The 19722-nt window shown below is 41.0% G+C and overlaps 2 protein-coding genes across 2 annotated transcripts in view; both read left to right on the forward strand.

The window, feature by feature from the left end:
* Window positions 1-5950: 5950 nt before the first annotated feature.
* Window positions 5951-18894, forward strand: LOC143416088 (NACHT, LRR and PYD domains-containing protein 3-like). The gene is made up of 4 exons (XM_076881465.1): window positions 5951-6031; window positions 16697-16883; window positions 17012-17435; window positions 18882-18894. Exons 1-4 carry the CDS (start codon window positions 5951-5953, stop codon window positions 18892-18894), a joined length of 705 nt encoding a protein of 234 aa, XP_076737580.1.
* The window catches only part of LOC143415939 (uncharacterized), a 282785-nt gene continuing 273137 nt past the window's right edge, over window positions 10075-19722 (forward strand). The window contains exons 1-2 of the mRNA XM_076881328.1: window positions 10075-10110; window positions 12749-12889. The gene's annotated coding sequence lies outside the window, so the exon portion shown is untranslated. The remainder of the gene's footprint in view (window positions 10111-12748; window positions 12890-19722) is intronic.

Genomic DNA, 19722 nt, shown 5'->3' on the forward strand with positions numbered 1-19722 from the left:
AATCACCTGAGCTTTTCTTTGTATTGTTGTGTGTTCTGTTTAGACTGAGGAGGACTGGAAAAAAGTTAAGATGAGTGATGTGGGGAGGAAACTGCAGGAAGAACATAAAAAGCTGGTAAATGAAACCCAGTCAGCGTTCGTCAGCCTAATATCATAGGTGGGTATTGGAGCTGAGTATCATCACTGATTTCTAGAACCTGTTCAATTCCAATTCACAAGGTCCCAATTAGATTCCATTTAATTCTTACTCAGAGAGTCAGAAACATTATAATTCTGATCATTTATCAGTACTGACACTTGTGAAACTTCATCAGAGGTGTGAGCATCACAGCAGATGCTTTTGTGTCAAAGTAACTGAGGATAAAACACAAAACCATGAAGGAGATTTTCCTGGCCTAGCTTTTTACAGTAGATAACCTTAAAAATATTATTCTGCAGTAGAACAAAAGCAGACGAGAACCACGACTCAACAAATGTACATTGGCTGATGCTGCTGAAGTGATTCAGAGGTTTTAATAAGAGGTTTTAATAGAGACACAGCAGAGCATTTTGCAGTTTCACTTAATTTGAAATAAAAATAAAATAAAATTTGGTATTGAACAGCAGAAATGAGGCTGTCTTGTCGGAAGTCATTAAAAAAAATGGCTGTAAACAACGGTAGACTGCTTCATAACAAGCAAGCGAATAATGCCAAAAACAGAGATTTGAGATGGGAAACGGTGTTCTTAAAGTACACTGAGAGAGGCAGAGAGCTGTGCTGTGTTGTTTTTCTGTGTGTGTTTTAATGGTGGTGGAAGCAAACCAGCAAAAGTAAGAGGGAATTCATGACAATGTTTATGTCAAGCGAAATGTGTCTTCTTTTGCTGCTGGTTTGGTTAGAGAGAGACAAAACGTGCAGCTTCAGGATCTGAGCAGCTTTCAGCACCAACGGCATCACAGCTCAGACTTGGATTCAGGATTAAGCCCTTTATGTTTGACTGTAGTGATTGTAGCTCTGTCCTTGTTATTAATCGCTTTAGTCAAACACAGCTATTGTTTGCTGGGATGTGTATATACTTGACAGTTTGTATCTCAGAGTTATCAAAGACACTGTGGATAATCATCAAGAGATTGTTGTCCTCTTAATAATGACCTATTTGATTGTTTGTTTTTTCTTCTTCTTACAGATTCTGGTATTTGGCCAAAAGAGAGCTTCACAATTCTTGGCTTCACCTGTGGTAGAAAAATGACTAAAGTTATGCAACACTCTCTAAAATTAAAGCTATGCAACGCTTTAACATGAATGGCGAAGGAGTGCATCTCTTTCACTGTCTCTTCCTGTCCTCTTCTCAGTCTTTGTTGTGGCACCTCTGCTATGTGTTATAGAAAGCACTTGGAATCATGTTCAATACAAAAACACCAAACTCGTGGGATTGCCCTAGCAAGCAGTTGGTAAAAACTAATTAAAACTGATATATATCAGCTTCACTTTCTAGCTGCAAAAGCACGTTTCTGCAAAAGCATGCAGTTTCCTGTCAGCACTTTTTGGCACAGAGTGTACTCAGAGTTAGGCCTTTCTTATATAAAGCAATATAATCAGCATATAAACATTTAAGATGATAAATTTAAAGCTCAACAGTAACTGCTATAAATATTATAACTACACATGTAGTGCTTTTGCTTAAGTAAATTATAGTTGGGATCATAATAAGAAAACATGTGTTTTTATTTTCTGTGTACCCTGGGTACAGACCAGTATAAACATGGGATTCTTCCCAATAAATGCTGTCTGATAATGCTTCATATTGCATTAAACACTAGATATGTAAGCAAACAAACAAAAACCCATAGAAGCCAGTTTTAATTATTAAATGTGACAATTACATGGAGATGGAAAGTAAACATGCTTATACACGTCTCTGTGATTACAGAAAATCCACACAGATGCTGTCAGAGCAGAGAATCTTTGATTTATCAGAATGATGAATGCAAATGATTTCATGAAATCTCACTCTTGTTCTGGGTTGTAAAATTCACCTGTCCAGTTAAACCGAATCCTTTGCAACACGGTTCTAAGAACCCATCAACCTCATCCTCAGCTCTCTGCCTGTTGTCCTTTTCAGCTGAGTATTCATCCACATGTGTTTCAACTTCTCTCTCATTTTCAAGCAAATTGCTCAGGCTCTCAGCTTCAGCACAGTTACCATATGGCCACTCTCTGAGGTCTTCTGTGTTCAAGCCAAACAAATTCTTACATGATCTGCAAGGCTTCATTCTGGCACCATCACGGAGACAAAAAGCCTCACACCTGATATTTCCAGGTACTTCAATTGTTCCATCAAAGTAATCTTTCTGGACTGTGTTTGGATAATAGGTCATCACCGCACCAGATACATATTTATGCCATTTGCTAAGACAGGAGGCAGCAATCATAATTTTCCCAGCGTTAGGACCTTTGGTGGACATGGAGACTCCGTAGTACCTTTCTGATTTGTTGGTTTGGGATTTTTGAGAAATGCAGATGGTGGACGAGACGAAAGCTGTTTTTTTATTATTCTCTTCTAAGTCCAAGTCTGTGAGGAGATCTTGCAGACTCTGCTTTATTTGCTCTTCATTCTCTGAGTTATTTTGCAGGACGATCTGAAAACAGTTACAGATCTGGTCAAAGTGTTGCACCTGATTATATAGTTGTTTTTCATAGAAAGTTGATCAACATGTTTGTTTCGCTGCTTGACTTGTTTAACTATGCAGGACCATTGGATGCTTTTGGTTTAGACATTTTAAGATAGGGGGTGAAACATGTCACAAAAATCTATTTAATTTTAAATCAATAAGCAAAAATCCATCTTTGTTCTCACTAATTTATAATTAAATTTGCTAATTGACCTTTTTTTTTCTATTTTGCTATGCCGGGCTGTCAAAACACGCTGAATTTAGAGTCTTTGAGCTTAACAGATCCAGCAGCTACACAGTGACAGCATCATATACGCCTTGAAGACTGTAAGCATCTCCAATAATGAGTCTGTTAGACATTATTTAGAACTAACAAATTCTGAAGCAAGTCTCCAGCTCTCCTGCAGTCTCTGTGTTTGGTGGAGAAGTATAGCTAGAAGCATATGTTGAAGTATAAGGTACAGTATGGATTTTCTTTGGATTTCTCAGTAAAAAAGCACTTTGCATTATACTTTCCTAAAAACTGGAAGTTTGTCAGATTGACTGAAAATGTGAGAAGAGTTATCTTACCATGTCGAGCACACAGGAGAAGGGACTTCGCCTGGGAAGCTGAGTCGAATACAACTTAAAAGGCCTGGGATATCTTCTCATTAAAGAACCCAAAACAAAAGGATTAGGGAAGATTTCTTCTGGAGAAAAGGGGATGTTGTTGATTTTGCCCAGAAACAACATGCTGTGAAGGATCTGTTGAGTGAAAACATATTTGCTTATTGTTAGTAGTGATAAACAGGACTGTCTTAAAAGTGTCAAAGGTAACACACCTCATCCACCAAGTGTTGACTTCCCAGAGTCATGTAAGAGCCCCGAACCCTCCTCTTGGTAATCTTGTAGGCATTAGTTTTGAACCTCCTTTGAGAAATTGTTGTCTTCTAAAATGATAATGATCGAGCAGTTAGGGATTTAAAAACACAGGAGATCTGATAACTTTGGCTACAGCAGAGTCTGCAGACATACCTATTTTGCTCTTGGTCGGCCTATTTTAAACATGAGAGAAAACATAGTTAGTGAAATGTTGATAACATACAATGACTATCATTGGTGGCTGAAAAGATGCCAGGTAACAAGTGAAAAGCTGCTACTTACCATCGCCACAGTCTAAGAATGAAACAGGAAACACTGAGCGAGTTGCCTCCATCTTAAAGCTGTTGATCATGTGATTTAAAGGAAAGCCACACCCAGCTCTTTCCTGGAATTTTACTCGACTGTAGAAAACTGCTCCATTTGCCCCGCCCACCCATGATCTTTAATATCTACCAAAAACAACCTTTTGGTTGTCAGTAACCAGCCGATCGTTTCCGCGATTAAAAAATGACTTTTTGCGGCGGCGTTCCCACCGCGAGCAGAACTCCGGCTCAAAAACCGCTGTTTTTGAACACTTTTATTTACTTAAGCACTTTAATGGGCTTACTTTGAAACAAAGTGCGATTGAATGATTATTGTTATGTGTTGCCTTGAATTCGGCTATGCTGTCTGTTAGACAGCTGTTTTCCTTTATTGTTGTTTTTGTATTGTTTGTAGCGAACGCTACTGGAATGTATAGATTAAGCTACGTAGCCAAGATGATTAATAATTTAACTGTTGTACATTGGTTGATGATGATTTGCATTGTTACATAGGCTTGCAGAAAAATATATTTGTTTACCGGTAAACTGAATCGAACTTGATGTGCTAATGGACGTTTTTCTGACCTACAGGTCAGGTTTTGTTCCCTCCCTTTGAATTAATCTTCTTCATATTGAAGTGGCGAGCCGGTAGGACCATTCTTTGTTTCCCCTCTTTCCCCCACTTAGCCGTCTTTGGATTACGGACATATTTCCCCATTTGTATGAAGCTGGACTCTAAGGAGGAATACCTTAAAAGTGAACTTTAAAAAGAAGAGGACCAAAAAGGACTTTTGCACAGAAAGATCACAGCATTGATTTATTATTTAATTGTGGGCATTTATGTTGTGTGTTGTGTTAATTATTTTGTTCCATTTCCCCTTTCCTCCATTTATTCAATATATTTTTGGTACAAGATATTGCAGTCTTTGGTCTCATCATTCACACCATCTCGGCTCCATAAAGAACTATTTCTTCTGCGCGTCAGTCAGTAAACTCATCCATTGAAATAAACTAGTCCTTAAATAACTTTGAGTTACACAGTGGCAAATGTAATAGAGAAAGACACAGGGCCACCTGAAATCTGTCGTCCTATCTGATTCAAAACCAACATGTAGGAGAATCTGGAATCTTTGATTTTGAGTTAAAAATAAAATATGGGTAAAATGCAGAAATGTTTTTACTAACATGTACTAACAGAGACTTGGAGGAGAGAGACCTAATGTTTAATAATCCACATTTCACTGCTTTACTCTTTGGTTCAGATGTGGATACTGTATTGTTCTTTCTTTGTGATTGTTTATGTTTAAGTTGTTTGTTGCTGGTTTTTAGTTTGTTTTTGTCTGTTTGGAAGCTGACACAGTCTCTATGGAGATGGGTTTTTGGGGGGGTAGCAGGAGGAGAGAAGCTGCAGAGAGGCGTGTAAGACTGCAACTCTGCTTCCTGGTCCCAACTCTGGATAGTCATATTTTGGGGGGTTTAATAAACTACTACTGCATGATGTAAAGCTGAAGTATTACACAGCTTTATGAACCTCCTGTTATCCTGGTAGACGAGTACAGCAATAAATCTTTTACTTGAACATCTTCTGGCTCCAATAAGCTTTGAAATGTGACCATGAAGTTAGAGACACACTGACTGAAACCCACAGCTGTGACTGTGGATCACATCCACACACAGTGTAGCTGCTGTCTCTGTGTGAGGTCTGTGTATATATGTACATATTTATGCTTATATTCATATTCTCTTATTCCCCTTTATTTGATATCCTAATTCTGTGCTGTGTAAAAGTTTGTCGGTGTTCTGCTGCTACAAACTGGATTTCCTGGAGGATAAACATGAGGGATTCATAAAGTTCTATCTCTCTGTTAAAATCCCCCAAAATCAATGAAATGTGAATTTCAGGCAGACGTGTTTTTAAAAGAGTCTCTTTAATGGAAAAATGTGTTTTTAAAACCAGCCAATAGGAGCGTCTGTGGATATCAGCTGAGGCTGAACTCAGGAACACCATCACATATAAATACACAGAATTAAATCACTAGATAAAAGACGTCATTAAATAAGGATCGAATCAACATGTCAGAGGTCAAAGGTCAGTCAGAAGAGGTGTGGTTAAACACTGGCAGTGCAGCGACCTAATGCAGTTTGGTTACCGCCACGGGAAAAGCCCCGCCCCCTCTGAGCCTCCGCTGTGTCCTCAGCACATCCAGGAGCAGCAGGTCAGAGGGGGCGGGGCCATGTCAGGACTTATTTTAAGTAAAATTTAAAGTGGAGCGACGGCAGGAGTCACACAGCAGTAACCAGCTCTGTCTGCCAGGGTCAAAGGTCAAACAAGTCCTGCAGCTGACCCACACACAGACTTACACTGATCCACAGAGAGTGATGAATCCACACATCACTCGGCTGGAGGAAGCTGGGTTTTGTTAGATTATAATATTATTTTATGCCATGTTATACCCCTAATTAAAGATTGTGAATTATTATGTAGTTTTAGTTTGCATTATTCTCCTGAATTAGAAGAAGCTGATAACTATTGCATTAGTTAAACTGATGTGCATTATATTAAACTGCTGATTTATTGTGAATGAATGATATTGTTTTATGATGCATTATACTGCTGAGTTATAAGAAATACTGTTTGCAGAAAGTCATCGCCTTATTTGTCTGATTAGAAGAGAACATGCTGGAGTTTTCTGCCCCATCTCAGCAGGAGCAGATAAACAGGGAGCCAAGGTCGTAGCTTAGGCGCTGTGTGAGAGAAAGCATGTGAATGTTTAGGCTTTTATGATAAGGTGGGGGCACCAGAGGCTATAAGAGTTTGAGCAATGCTCCACCATTTTGAGATCAGAGGCTGTCTGCATCAGTGTCCATCTCCCACGTGTGTGATCATTAAAATCATCGTTTGACTCAACCCGACCGGACCAGTGTTGTTATTGTGGTTTTTCTCTTGTCTCCATCCCCAATATTTTGAACTCGTAACATTTTCCACACCGTCCAATCAGAAACCAGTGTTGACGCTGAGACCCGTCTCTGTAACAGGAAGTCCATGAACAGGCAGACCCTCTGCAGCAGGCTGACCTGTGACCTCTGAGACAGAGGGAGGAGTTTGTGTCAGCAGGGGGCGCTGCAGCATCGCCTGAGAGCTTTGAGAACAACAGCAATAAACAGGAAGTGAAAGTCACACTTCTGTTGGTGTGCGTTATCAGCAGACCCCACCCTCTGCAGGAAGCTGAGATAAGAAGCAGCCAATCACAGAGCAGAGAGCATGTGACTTCCTGTTCCTGCTGTTACTGTGACAACAGCTCCTGGGACAGAGAGCAGCTTTCTAAAGAGGAAAGATGTTGCTGTCACCCCCGGGTGTCATGTGACCCGCCTGATGTACCGATTTAAGACTGTAAGAACAATAATAACAACATGTTTTAGTCAGGTGATCCATGCAGAGCAGATCCATGTGACCAAACACAGCTGGATCACATGTTTCCTCTCCTGGAAACAGAAAGCCTTCATGTATAAAGGCTCATGTACCCACTGAGCCCTGCTCTCAGATCTGTGAGGCTTTAACAAACAACAGTTTAAAGTCATGTTTAGCATCTTCTGTCAGTGTGGAAGGTCACACACTTTCCTGAGTGTTGAACCCTGAACTACTAGCTGTTCATGTCAGCCTGGACATAAATACAGACCTGCCTGCTGTCATAGACCCCAGCACTCACATGTTACTTATAAGTGACTCATATGTATGCATGTATATATTGTGTATATTGTGCTATTTCTTACTGAGTGTGTTGTGTCTTTGTTCCTGTTTGTGCTGCAGCACTGTAACCTAAATAATTTCCCCTGGGATCAAAAAAGTATTCTGATTGTGATTAAATGAAAGCAGTCAGAGCAGAGGACGGTGATGTAAGGAATGGGATTTTAATCAGCCAGTCTCCTTTAACTCTCAGCATCACAAAGTAATGTGGTAACATCTGGACTGATGTGTTTACTGTCAGCTAGTTTAAATGCTGTAGGCTGCAGCCGCTGCTCTAACACTATAACTGTAACAGGGCTCAGTGCTGCTTCTAACAGTCTGAGCTGCTTCAGGCTTTATTTGTGAGGAGCACAGCAGCTTACAAACACGTGGCTGGGCCTGGACCCAAAGGAGTGTTTGTTAAAGCCTGCAGTGAATCCAGCAGCAGAATGATGGAAATGCAACACAGCAATGATGAAGAGGAGCAGCATTAAAGCCAAAGTCCAGTTCATACAGTTAGGTCCATAAATCAAATAAGGGAAAATAAAATGTTGTTGGATGCACCTGTCTGCACCCTTAATGCTCTCTGGTCGCTATGGTAACGCGTAAACATTTCTTTCAAAATAAGACACACGACTACAACACGGGAAAAGACCCAGGGAAACGAAGTTAACGATAAAAACCCTGAAAACCATTGTTGGATTTATATTTATCATTGTCATTGTTATTGGGGAATATCTAACCATATATGCTCAGAGGTGTAGAACCAATTGTGTAATGATAGTAGTCTTTAAAGACTTTGTGTGACTCCAGAGTGTTCTGGCATTCACACCCACGTCCTGGGATCATGGGAGAGGTGCTACCTTCTTATTGTTTTGTGGTAGGATGTCTGTTTTAGTCTAAGTGCCTTTTGTTTAGATGAACTGCTGGACTTCCAGACCAGCAGGTTTAGGGAAGTCGTTTATGGGGTCACACTCTGACTCCACACACACACACCTTGTGTATTGTGATTGTATTGAACGATCCAGCGAACAGGTTTATGCTACAAACCTATCAACCATCAATTTCACACCGAGCCTCGACTCTCACGGCCCGGTACCAAACGACTCACGGACCGGTCCGTGACCCGGGGGTTGGGAACCGCTGAGTTAACGCATGAGTAGTTCAGGGCTGCACGTCATTTTCATTGTTAATATCTTTGTGAAAAGCACATTGATGTGAAAATCTTCATGAGAGTCAGAGGCCCTACAACACGATTAAAGATTCATTCAAAAGAAAATCACAAGTTATTATCATCTTCAGAACATTTCATTAAACATTAGAGACAGACTGCTGAGTACATCTCATCTCTATCCAAACAACCTACAGTCCACAAACACATCATGAACCAGTGCTCTGGGCTGTGGTCTGTCCCCAGTTACATGGATCAGCTGGTTCCCTGGAGGTGACTGCTGCTGTGGTTTGGAGCGGATGAATAAACCTGAACTGAATCAGGTGTCCAGTTACTTTTGGTCCCTTTAAACCAGGCTGTCACATGTTCAGGATGTGAAACTCCTCCTCCTCCGTGAAAACGGGTGTGGGTCACAATCAGCCAAGGTTTTGGGTGAACCCATTGTGAGATCTAGCCCCACGCTATCATGTGATTTCCTGTGATCAAATGTCCCAGGATGTGAGTGGGCGTTAAGACGTCCATGTCCCTCATCAAGCAACTTAAAGAAGTCCAGACGCTTTTCTTTCCAAGCTCCTTCAACAACATCATTCATAGAACAACTTCCAGCTTCTTTTGCTCGGCTACAGTTTGGATGGATTTGCATTTAAAGATGCAACAAGACTAAAATGGTTAGGGTCAGGAGGTCAAAGGTCAGAGCTCCTGTGGGTCTGAGGGCGGCCTCACGCTGGAGAAGGATGAAGGAGTCTGACCTGAGCCAGTGTTTGACATGAACACATCAGCACTGCTGTCAGTGAGCCTAACGACAGCCGTTAGCATCATTTCAGTGTTTCAGTCATAAAAACACTTCCTGTCACTGTGGTGGTTACAGTGACATCATGCAGTTTGTGCTTTGACCTCCAGAGGGCGACAAATCAGCACAGACAGAGAGCTCCATTCAAACTTTGCTGCCATCAGGAATAATTCTTCAAATATAATCATCAGTGTTTGAGCAGTTATGATATCAGGGACAATCTAGACATGTGTGACAATACTGAACATGTCACATGACACACCTCAAACATCATGTGATCCACTCTCAGTCTGCACTTTCATTCATGACTTCAACAGGTTGAAATGAGCTTTGAAGAAACATCAGTTCAGTGCTGAAATATTTAAACGCTGCAGGAAGAACAACAACAAAGTGATGACGGATGTTTGTGCTTCAAACAGGAAAACCAGCAGAAATAAATCACAGCCTGCCAGAGGTTTGGAGTTTCCGAGGTGCAACTGAACGCAGCACAGTGTTCCAATGCTCCTGATTGTCCTCAAACGTCTCTTTGGGTGTTTCCTTCCTGCTCAAAGTTTAATTTCACTTCCTGAACTTCGTGGAGTGGAGCTTGTTGTTGGTGTGTGAAGAAACTGTAAGTTTGCTTTGTTTCCTCCTTTAACAGTTTGTCTTTAGGAACTTTACTGTTTGTTCAGCTCGTGTTTGATTTCTTCACACAACAAACTGTGTGTGTTTGTATTTCCGGTCTCTCCATTAAAGTCAGTGTGTAACGTTTTCCAACAAGGCCGAGTGTCTCCGCCATTTTCTGGCCTTGTGTGATCAGAGTCCGGGAATCAGACTAAACACACTGAATGTGGCCTGAGCTCAACCGGAGAGCCGCTGAGCTCCGGATGTTTTTATTTACATGCACAGCAGGAGACAGAGAGCGGACTTTGTAAATGAATACTTCGTATAGATGTGTGTTAGATACAGGTTCAACATGTCGGTCTTAAAAACACTGCGTCACAAACTGTTGGCTCCTCTCCAACAGGAAGAAGTGTTACAAAACACACGAAACTGAAACTCAACTTAGAACTAGAACAGCTAGATCTGAAAAGAGTTAAAGTAGAAATAAAAACTGCACACACAAACTAAAACTAAATTATTGAGAATGATCAATGAAATGATTTTGGAAAACTGATTAACATTTTACAGGAAATGGCCTGTTAGTGTTGTTAGTTTGGCTAAAAAAAAAGACTGAGTCACTGCTTTCAAAAAGTTCAGTTTTTATCATAAAATCTACATTAATCTACGTCAGTCCAGCCTCTGACCCCGTAAATATATAATAAATAAAAAATCAAATATAAACTGAAACAAGCAAACTAACTGAAACTAAACAGAATTAAAAACACAAAGTGAAAAAGAAATGCAAATAAAAACTAATTAAAAATTACAAAACTACAACAACCTTGCTGTCTGTGGATATGTTTTGGGTGGAGGTTTCAGCCACCACAGACGTCTTCCTTCATTTGTCTGTAAGTCAGTGAGATCATTTAAAGAACGTTACATATCTGCCACAGTGTTAATTTAAAGTTCTCACCCTTTGTGTTCAGAGGCAGCAGGTGGAGGGACAGCAGAGGACTTTTTAAAACAAATTTGATTCAGCAGGTCGGCCTCTGTTAAAAATATCACGAACTGTCCGCTCAGACTGTTCACACTGAAACAAAGATGGAGGATAAAACATGTTTTACATTTCTCAGACTGAACAAAAGTTACTGTATTAAGTTTAAAACACTGTTAATAAATCGGAACATTTAAAGATGCTTCAGTCACGGTTTTTATATTAATAGTAAGTCAGATGTTGAGCTTTGACGTGAAAAAAGTTTTTCTTTTTTCCTGGTGAGGAAAAAAGTTTGAAAAAAATCAGTTTAAAGTTTTATATATACATATTTGATTTGTACGGGACTCATATTTTAATACTAAAGTAAACCTTTTGTCTTCTGTCTGTACAAAATACCAGATATTAAAGTGCAGATGTTACAGATGTTTATATCTATATTTTATTATGAAACAGAACAAATGAACAGTTTAGCACAAACAAACGTTAACATGTAGATATTGTACTAAACTGCAGTGAATATGAACTCAAACTTTGACTTTTAGAAGATTAAACTTTATAGTGACGTGTAGGAGAGGAACAGATGAACACGAACTCTGACATTTGAATACAAACGAGTGATTCTGAGCATTTTTTTTCTCACCTCATCATCTTATAATATATTTGCTTATTCTTCATAAACAGTAAAAAAAAATCAGATCAGTGGATCTATTTTACCGTTTTAATGGCAGAATGGACAGAAGTTTCATATCTCTGTGTTTATTTTTGAGGGGATCACTGTATATCAGGACTGTTATAGTTTAATATTATTTCTGTACAACTGCTTGAGCAAAAAAGCTTAAAGTGTGAAACCAGGAGTTTAACTTTGATCAGAGTTTCCATAGTGAGTTAAAAATATTTGCACAGCAGCTCCGAGAACTTTTATCAATATTTCTTTGAATCCTCTAAATTTCATTCATAGGTGTTGGACTGTTCATAGGTCTCAATAAAGTTTGTTTCAAAAGAAAAAGACTGACACAGACACGTCATCCGTCTGTGTTCATGTCACATGAAACTTAGTGGAAAATTCCTTCTTATGCTGCATTCAGGAGCACCAGTAAAACCTCGGTTCTCCAGAGATTAGAAACACTTTGGGTCACGTGAATGGCGGCCATGAAAACGACATTCTTGTATCAGAACCAAGAAATGTTGATTTCTCAGGGAACATTACTGATAATTAAGAGTTTAGAGAAAGACACAAACATATTTATTTTAATAAAAGCTGAACCTGCTCAGTGGAAAAACAGAAATGTGTTACGGCCCTAGCAGGGCCTCCTCCTGAAGGTGCCTGTGTGGGCGTGTCCTTCAATGGCTTCTGCCTGAGGTGCCAGCTCTCCCTTTTACACAGCTGACTCTCGTCAGTAATCAAAAGTATTTAATCCCAGGGAAAGGTGAGCTCTGGGCCAGAGTGCCATGTGAGTGGTTGCAGCTAGTGAGCTGCTCGCTTTCTTTTTGGCTTACGTTTTACTTTATTGACCAATGCCTGAGTTTTGTTTGTTTTCTTAAATGGTGATAGCGGCTTGTCCGTCTCTGTTAGTTGAGCTACTTTAATAAAACTCTTTAATTTAACCCCTTTGCCTTCTTGTCTCCTTTTTCTGACCCGGACACTTTTTGTTACTTCCCCCTCACCGCCTAGACCCCTCAGGGGAACGTAACAAATGAGACGAGATTAAATCTGACATCACCAAGTTAAACTGTCAGAAACTCTTCTGAAAATCTGCCTCCTCCCCCCCTGTGCTGAGCTTCAGGTGGAGTCCCGCCTCCTTCCAGGACGGCTGTAAGTTTGCTTTGTTTCCTCCTATAAGAGTTTGTCTTTAGGAACTTTAGGGGCTTTTTCTCTCCTCATGAACATGATGTGAGACAGAGGACAGAGCTGCTTGTGTTCTGCTTTTTTGGGTTTCCCTCAATAAGCTGCTCCCTTTATGTTCTCAGTTCTTCTGTATCTAATGTCAGCATGTGAGTCATCTTCAAACACAAGCTGAACATGTTTTCATGGTAGCATCGGTAGGATTCATGGAAAAAGCACTGATTCAGGTCACTAACCAGGTTCAGGGGGATGACTGGAGTATTTCCCAAACAGAGACATCCTGCGGGGACCTTTGTTCTCTTTTAGACTCTGATATTGTTTCCAATGTTTCCAATAACAAAAGAGAAAATCTGTTTGGTTTGTTTTTCTTTCTTTCTTTTGTAGATATAGAGATATACCTCTAGGTTAGATTTATTTCTCTGAACCTCCACAGCTGCAGGTGGAGGAGATGGTGTCTCCATCAGCAGATTCAGTGGAAAGGCCGGACTTAAAGGAGGCTTCAAAAGGCTTCCAGACAGGATGAACTGGGCTAAGTGAAAGAGGATAGAAAGGATTGTTTTGAACTTTGAATCATATAAAATCATTCCTGTAGTCCCAGAATAAAAACATTGTAACATTTGAATGTCACAGCATATCTGAGTGAAGAATAAGTCAGTGTCATTAGCTTGTATAAAACAGCCTCAATTCACCAAAGACATCTTGCTTAACTATAGCTGAGAGCCAATAAGCAGATTTTTAGAGCCCAGATCTAAAAATGTCTAAGAACAGTTGGTTCATGGACCCTTGGTCTGAGAAACAGAATATAGCAACACACTACTTAATCTAGTGAGTAACTAAGTAATGTACTGCATTACTTTTAAGAAAAGCAAGAAGAACCCGAACAGAGCAAATCAGCATGTGAACTTTACCCTGACTCAGTCTGAGCAGTCAGACGGCTTTTTTTTTTTTTTTGGAGTAACACATAAAGGTGTGACACACACACTTAAATCCAATCTGAAGTGAGACTCAAAGTTCAGTTTGTACATAAACAGTAAAAGAAACTGCATTTACAGTATTTCACAGAACTGAGTACACTGATTTTCCTGCCTCCATCAGTCTGTGGAGGAGGTGGAGCTGCTGCTCTCACTGACACACTGACTGCAGAATGAGCTCAGCTGCTGTTCCACAGTAACTGCTGCGAGGTGGACACATCTGTTTGACCATAACCAGTTACTGTGTCAACAGCTGTTGGAGGTCAGGGGTCTTTATAATTACTGCACCATATGCATGCATATCTATGAAGCGCCTTGAGGTGACTTTTGTTGTGATTTGGCTCTATATAAATAAAATTGAATTGAATGTAGTGTAGAACTGAATTAAACATGCTGATGTTATCTGTTTAAAATCCTTCATTACAAATTTTGGATCTGCTTCAACAGGAAGTAATTATGACAACAATACAAAGGTTGTTGGGTTTGATATTTAGACTGACTTAATTAGATAATGGTAAATGGCCTGTATTTGTACAGCGCTTTACTAGTCCCAAAGGACCCCAAAGCACTTTACACATCCACACATTCACACACTGGTGATGGCAGCTACAGTGTAGCCACAGCCACCCTGGGGCGCACTGACAGAGGAAACATTCCACAACGTCAACACAACATCAACACAAGTACAGAAACAAACTGTCACTTCTAATTTTTCTTATTAATAGTGAATCAGTGTGTGTCAGTGAATGCATCGTGTGTGCTTCAGGCTCCATCTAGTGGACTGATAGCAGAGCAGCTGATGGCAGCTTCCTCTGCCTCACACTGCTGTCTGACTGCATTCAGCTGACACTGAGATGAAGCAGGAAAGAAGCAGCTGATATTTGGACAGCACACATGATGAAAGGAGGATTTCAGCTGATGTGCACATGAATGATTTGTGTTTCCTCTGCAGGTAGAAAGTGTGTGTGAGCTGATGTGAATCATGTGACCTGGTTTCTAGGTCACATGACAGGTCAGAGGTCAGCGACTGTAACTCAGTTCCTCCTGTTAATGTGAACTCACTGAGTGTTTGTGGTTTACCTCTCAGACTGACTGAAGATGATGATGGAGGAAGAGGAGGACAGAGCAGAGTCTGCAGGGTCCAGCTGTCCGTCTGTGAGGAGTGACCGGTCCAAAGGTCTAAATCCAGCCTTCAGTGGTGAACCTGGAGCAACGAGGTCAGAGAGCTGAACTCACTGAGTAACAGAAATAATTCTGCACTGACATTATAATCAGTGTTGACTCTGGTTGATTGTCTGACTGTGTTTGTGAGCTGAGAGGAAATGAAAATGAGTTTGTAACAAAAATCAGTTTTGTCCAGTTTTCCTGTAAAAAGCTGAACTCTAATCTAAGAGGATGTTACTGACAGGAAACAGCTGCATTATCTGCAGTCTGTGTGATCACAGCTGCTTCAATCATGTTTGTGTCTGCAGAGGTCAGAGGTCACAGTCTGCAGGGTCCAGCTGTCCGTCTGTGAGGAGTGACCGGTCCAAAGGAAACCCTCCATTCTTCAGTGGTGAACCTGGAGCAACGAGGTCAGAGAGCTGTGATGACTCCTTTACATGTTTGTGTTTCCTGGATAAATATGACCTGAAACATCCTCAGATTGTTACAAAGATCCATTAAAAAGAAAACAATGAAAGAGAAAAGATCCAAATGTTCGACTTGGTCATTTGCTGTTTGAGGACAGTGATGCTCATATCTGTGGGGAAAGTGTGACCTGAGTGGGTTCATGTTTGTCTTTAAAGAACAGAGCTGCTCTGATTCTCTTTGTGTCTGATCTGTTAAACAGTCTGAGAGGTCACACAGAGACCCAGCAGCTAAAGCCTGGATCATACTGGCTGCTGTTACTCCATCAGGACAACACTGAACCACAGTGGTGTGGATGTAGTGGATAAATCCCACCATACTGATGCTCAGAGTTAACCACAGGGAACAAAACCAGATGTTACCTTCAGATTGTGACCTTTGGAGTGGACGATGCAGATTTCAATAGAGAATAAATGTTGTTGTTTTTCAGCTGTGAAGAAAGAATCTAATTTTCTGAACTGAAGAATTTATGATGCTGGAAACAACATGGAGACTATAACACAACATTTCCACTGTGTTCATAGAATGAATGTAAAACTGTCAGACATTCATTAAATATGCAAAATGTCTACAGAAGCATCAGAGGGTCAGACGTGAAGCACTCAGTGATTTTGATCAAATGACTCATCAGTTATTGATCTGTACTACACTGATCTACCACGTTAGTAAAGCTGGTGTTCTGGTGGTGGAGGGAGACTCGGATCATGTTCTGGTTTTGGAGCAGTGATCTGCTGATGGTTCAGTTTGATGAGCTTCTTCAAAATCATCCCTGACATCACCACTGAAAGGACGTCCATGAAAACAGACTGAAAATTACTGATATGTTCACAATCTGAGAGTTTAAAACTTGACAGACTTGATTCAGATGAAGTTATTTGAGCAGAAACTCCTGGATCTTTATCCTGTGTTGATCTAATTCTTCATGGTTCCTCCACAGAGTGGACCAGCAGAGCTCAGAGGTTCCCAGTGGTCAGTCTGCCCAGCAGCATCAAACACAGCTGGACTCCATATTTATGGTCTGTACATGTACAACAACTACTGTTACATCTGTTCTGTTCACAGTCATCTCCATGCTGCTCTTTGTAGACCAGTGGATCGTCAGTGTGTCCAACATGGATCTGATGTTTGGCTCCATGATTTCAGTCTGATTGGCTCATTCATAAATATTCTGTTCCAGCTGCTGGAGGACAACATCATCACTTTTGTGAAGAACGAGCTGAAGAAGATCCAGAAGGTTCTGAGTCCAGATTACCCAGAATGCTTAGAGAGTCAGAGGAGCAGCAGCAGAGAGGCGTTTGTGAAGATCACAGTGGACTTCCTGAGGAGAATGAAGCAGGAGGAGCTGGCTGACCGTCTGCAGAGCAGTAAGAGGATTTATCTAAAGATTTAAGCTGCTGGATAAATGAACATTTTCCAGAGATGGAAGATGGAGCAACATGTTTTAAAGATTAGTTCTTTTTGGAATTGAGTGTTTATTTTTCTTCTCATTCAGAACTTCAAGCTGCAGTTTGTCACCGTAACCTTAAATCCACCCTGAAGAAGAAGTTCCAGTGTGTGTTTGAGGGCATCGCTAAAGCAGGAAACCCAACCCTCCTGAATCAGATCTACACAGAGCTCTACATCACAGAGCGAGGGACTGCAGAGGTCAATGATGAACATGAGGTCAGACAGATTGAAACAGCATCCAGGAAACCAGACAGACCAGAAACAACCATCAGACAAGAAGACATCTTTAAAGCCTCACCTGGAAGAGATGAACCAATCAGAACAGTGCTGACAACGGGAGTGGCTGGCATTGGGAAAACAGTCTTAACACAGAAATACAGCCTGGACTGGGCTGAAGACAAAGCCAACCAGGACATCCAGTTCATATTTCCATTCACTTTCAGAGAGCTGAATGTGCTGAAAGAGGAAAAGTTCAGCTTGGTGGGACTTGTTCATCACTTCTTTACTGAAACCAAAGAAGCAGGAATCTGCAGCTTTGAAGACTTCCAGGTTGTGTTCATCTTTGATGGTCTGGATGAGTGTCGACTTCCTCTGGACTTCCACAAAACTACAATCCTAACTGACCCTAGAAAGTCCACCTCAGTGGATGTGCTGCTGATAAACCTCATCAGGGGGAAACTGCTTCCCTCTGCTCGCCTCTGGATAACCACACGACCTGCAGCAGCCAATCAGATCCCTCTTGACTGTGTTGGCATGGTGACAGAGGTCAGAGGGTTCACTGACCCACAGAAGGAGGAGTACTTCAGGAAGAGATTCAGAGATGAGGAGCAGGCCAGCAGGATCATCTCCCACATCAAGACATCACGAAGCCTCCACATCATGTGTCACATCCCAGTCTTCTGCTGGATCACTGCTACAGTTCTGGAGGATGTGCTGGAAACCAGAGAGGGAGGACAGCTGCCCAACACCCTGACTGAGATGTACATCCACTTCCTGGTGGTTCAGGCCAAAGTGAAGAAGGTCAAGTATGATGGAGGAGCTGAGACAGATCCACACTGGAGTCCAGAGAGCAGGAAGATGATGGAGTCTCTGGGAAAACTGGCTTTTGATCAGCTGCAGAAAGGAAACCTGATCTTCTATGAATCAGACCTGACAGAGTGTGGCATCGATATCAGAGCAGCCTCAGTGTACTCAGGAGTGTTCACACGGATCTTTAAAGAGGAGAGAGGACTGTACCAGGACAAGGTGTTCTGCTTCATCTATCTGAGTGTTCAGGAGTTTCTGGCTGCTCTTCATGTCCATCTGACCTTCATCAACTCTGGACTCAATCTGATGGAACAACAACAAACAACCTCCCAGAAGTCTGAAACAGGAGAATCTGCAGAGACACACTTCTACCAGAGTGCTGTGAACAAGGCCTTGCAGAGTCCAAATGGACACCTGGACTTGTTCCTCCGCTTCCTCCTGGGTCTTTCACTGCAGACCAATCAGACTCTCTTACGAGGTCTGCTGACACAAACAGGAAGTAGCTCACAGACCAATCAGAAAACAGTTCAGTACATCAAGGAGAAGCTCAGTGAGAATCTGTCTGCAGAGAAAAGCATCAATCTGATCCACTGTCTGAATGAACTGAATGATCGTTCTCTAGTGGAGGAGATCCAACAGTCCCTGAGATCAGGAAGTCTCTCCACAGATGAACTGTCTCCTGCTCAGTGGTCAGCTCTGGTCTTCATCTTACTGTCATCAGAAGAAGATCTGGATGTGTTTGACCTGCAGAAATACTCTGCTTCAGAGGAGGCTCTTCTGAGGCTGCTGCCAGTGGTCAAAGCCTCCAACAAAGCTCTGTGAGTAAATCTGTGATCATGTTTATTTTTAAAATGTTGATTAAAAGTGGTCATAGATTTCTTCCATGATAGATCCATGTCCTAAAACCATGAGACAGCGTAGTTGTATAGTATAAAAGAAAAAAGGAGAACTTTTGACCACAATATTGTAACTTGAATGAACTTTTGATACAGCCTTTAAACATAAAATTTATGAACAGAATCAGTGACAAAGGGCAGCCCTGGTGGAGCCCATCACCCACCGGACTTATTACTATCCAACGTATTGCCGGCTATGCCAACCAAGCTCTTGCAATGGTTGTAAAAGGATCGAATGACCCGTAGCAATGGCAATAAAATGTTTCTCAGTTTTATTATTTTCAGTCACATCTGTTTTTGATTATTAACTGAATATTTTAAAATTCAGGCTTTTTATGTTATACAAAACATATTTTCTTATGTCTTGTATTGATTCTGAAGGAATAGTTTTCATCAGTATCGCAGATACCAGCCTGAATTTTACTTTGTATTGGATCAGAAAGGAAATCAGTGGCATCACACATCACTTACAGCAACTTCAGCACCTCTTCATTTTAATAAACTGGGGGGAGTTGCACCAAGATTCAGTATGAGATAAAGAATTATTTTTAACTGTAAGGTTGGAGAAATCTGTTGTTGGAAATTGGAAGAACAGGTCATCTTAAAAATCACTGCATTGTAGTTTTATTCAGGCCCCTTCAATCTGTGATCGCTATTGATTTGCATTGTAAATGCTACTATTACAAAAGTCACAAATATTAGTGTATGTGTGTGTTGTTGGGTAATAAACCAAAAGAACAGAATCTACCAGCACCTCACTGATTTCTGCTTAAAAACAACAAAAAAGCAATAAAGCTCTGATTTGTTTGGTTGATCTTGTCTCCCTTCCCGCTTG

This window comes from Maylandia zebra, unplaced genomic scaffold (genome assembly GCF_041146795.1).
Source record: "Maylandia zebra isolate NMK-2024a unplaced genomic scaffold, Mzebra_GT3a scaffold11, whole genome shotgun sequence".
Lineage (NCBI taxonomy): Eukaryota > Metazoa > Chordata > Actinopteri > Cichliformes > Cichlidae > Maylandia > Maylandia zebra.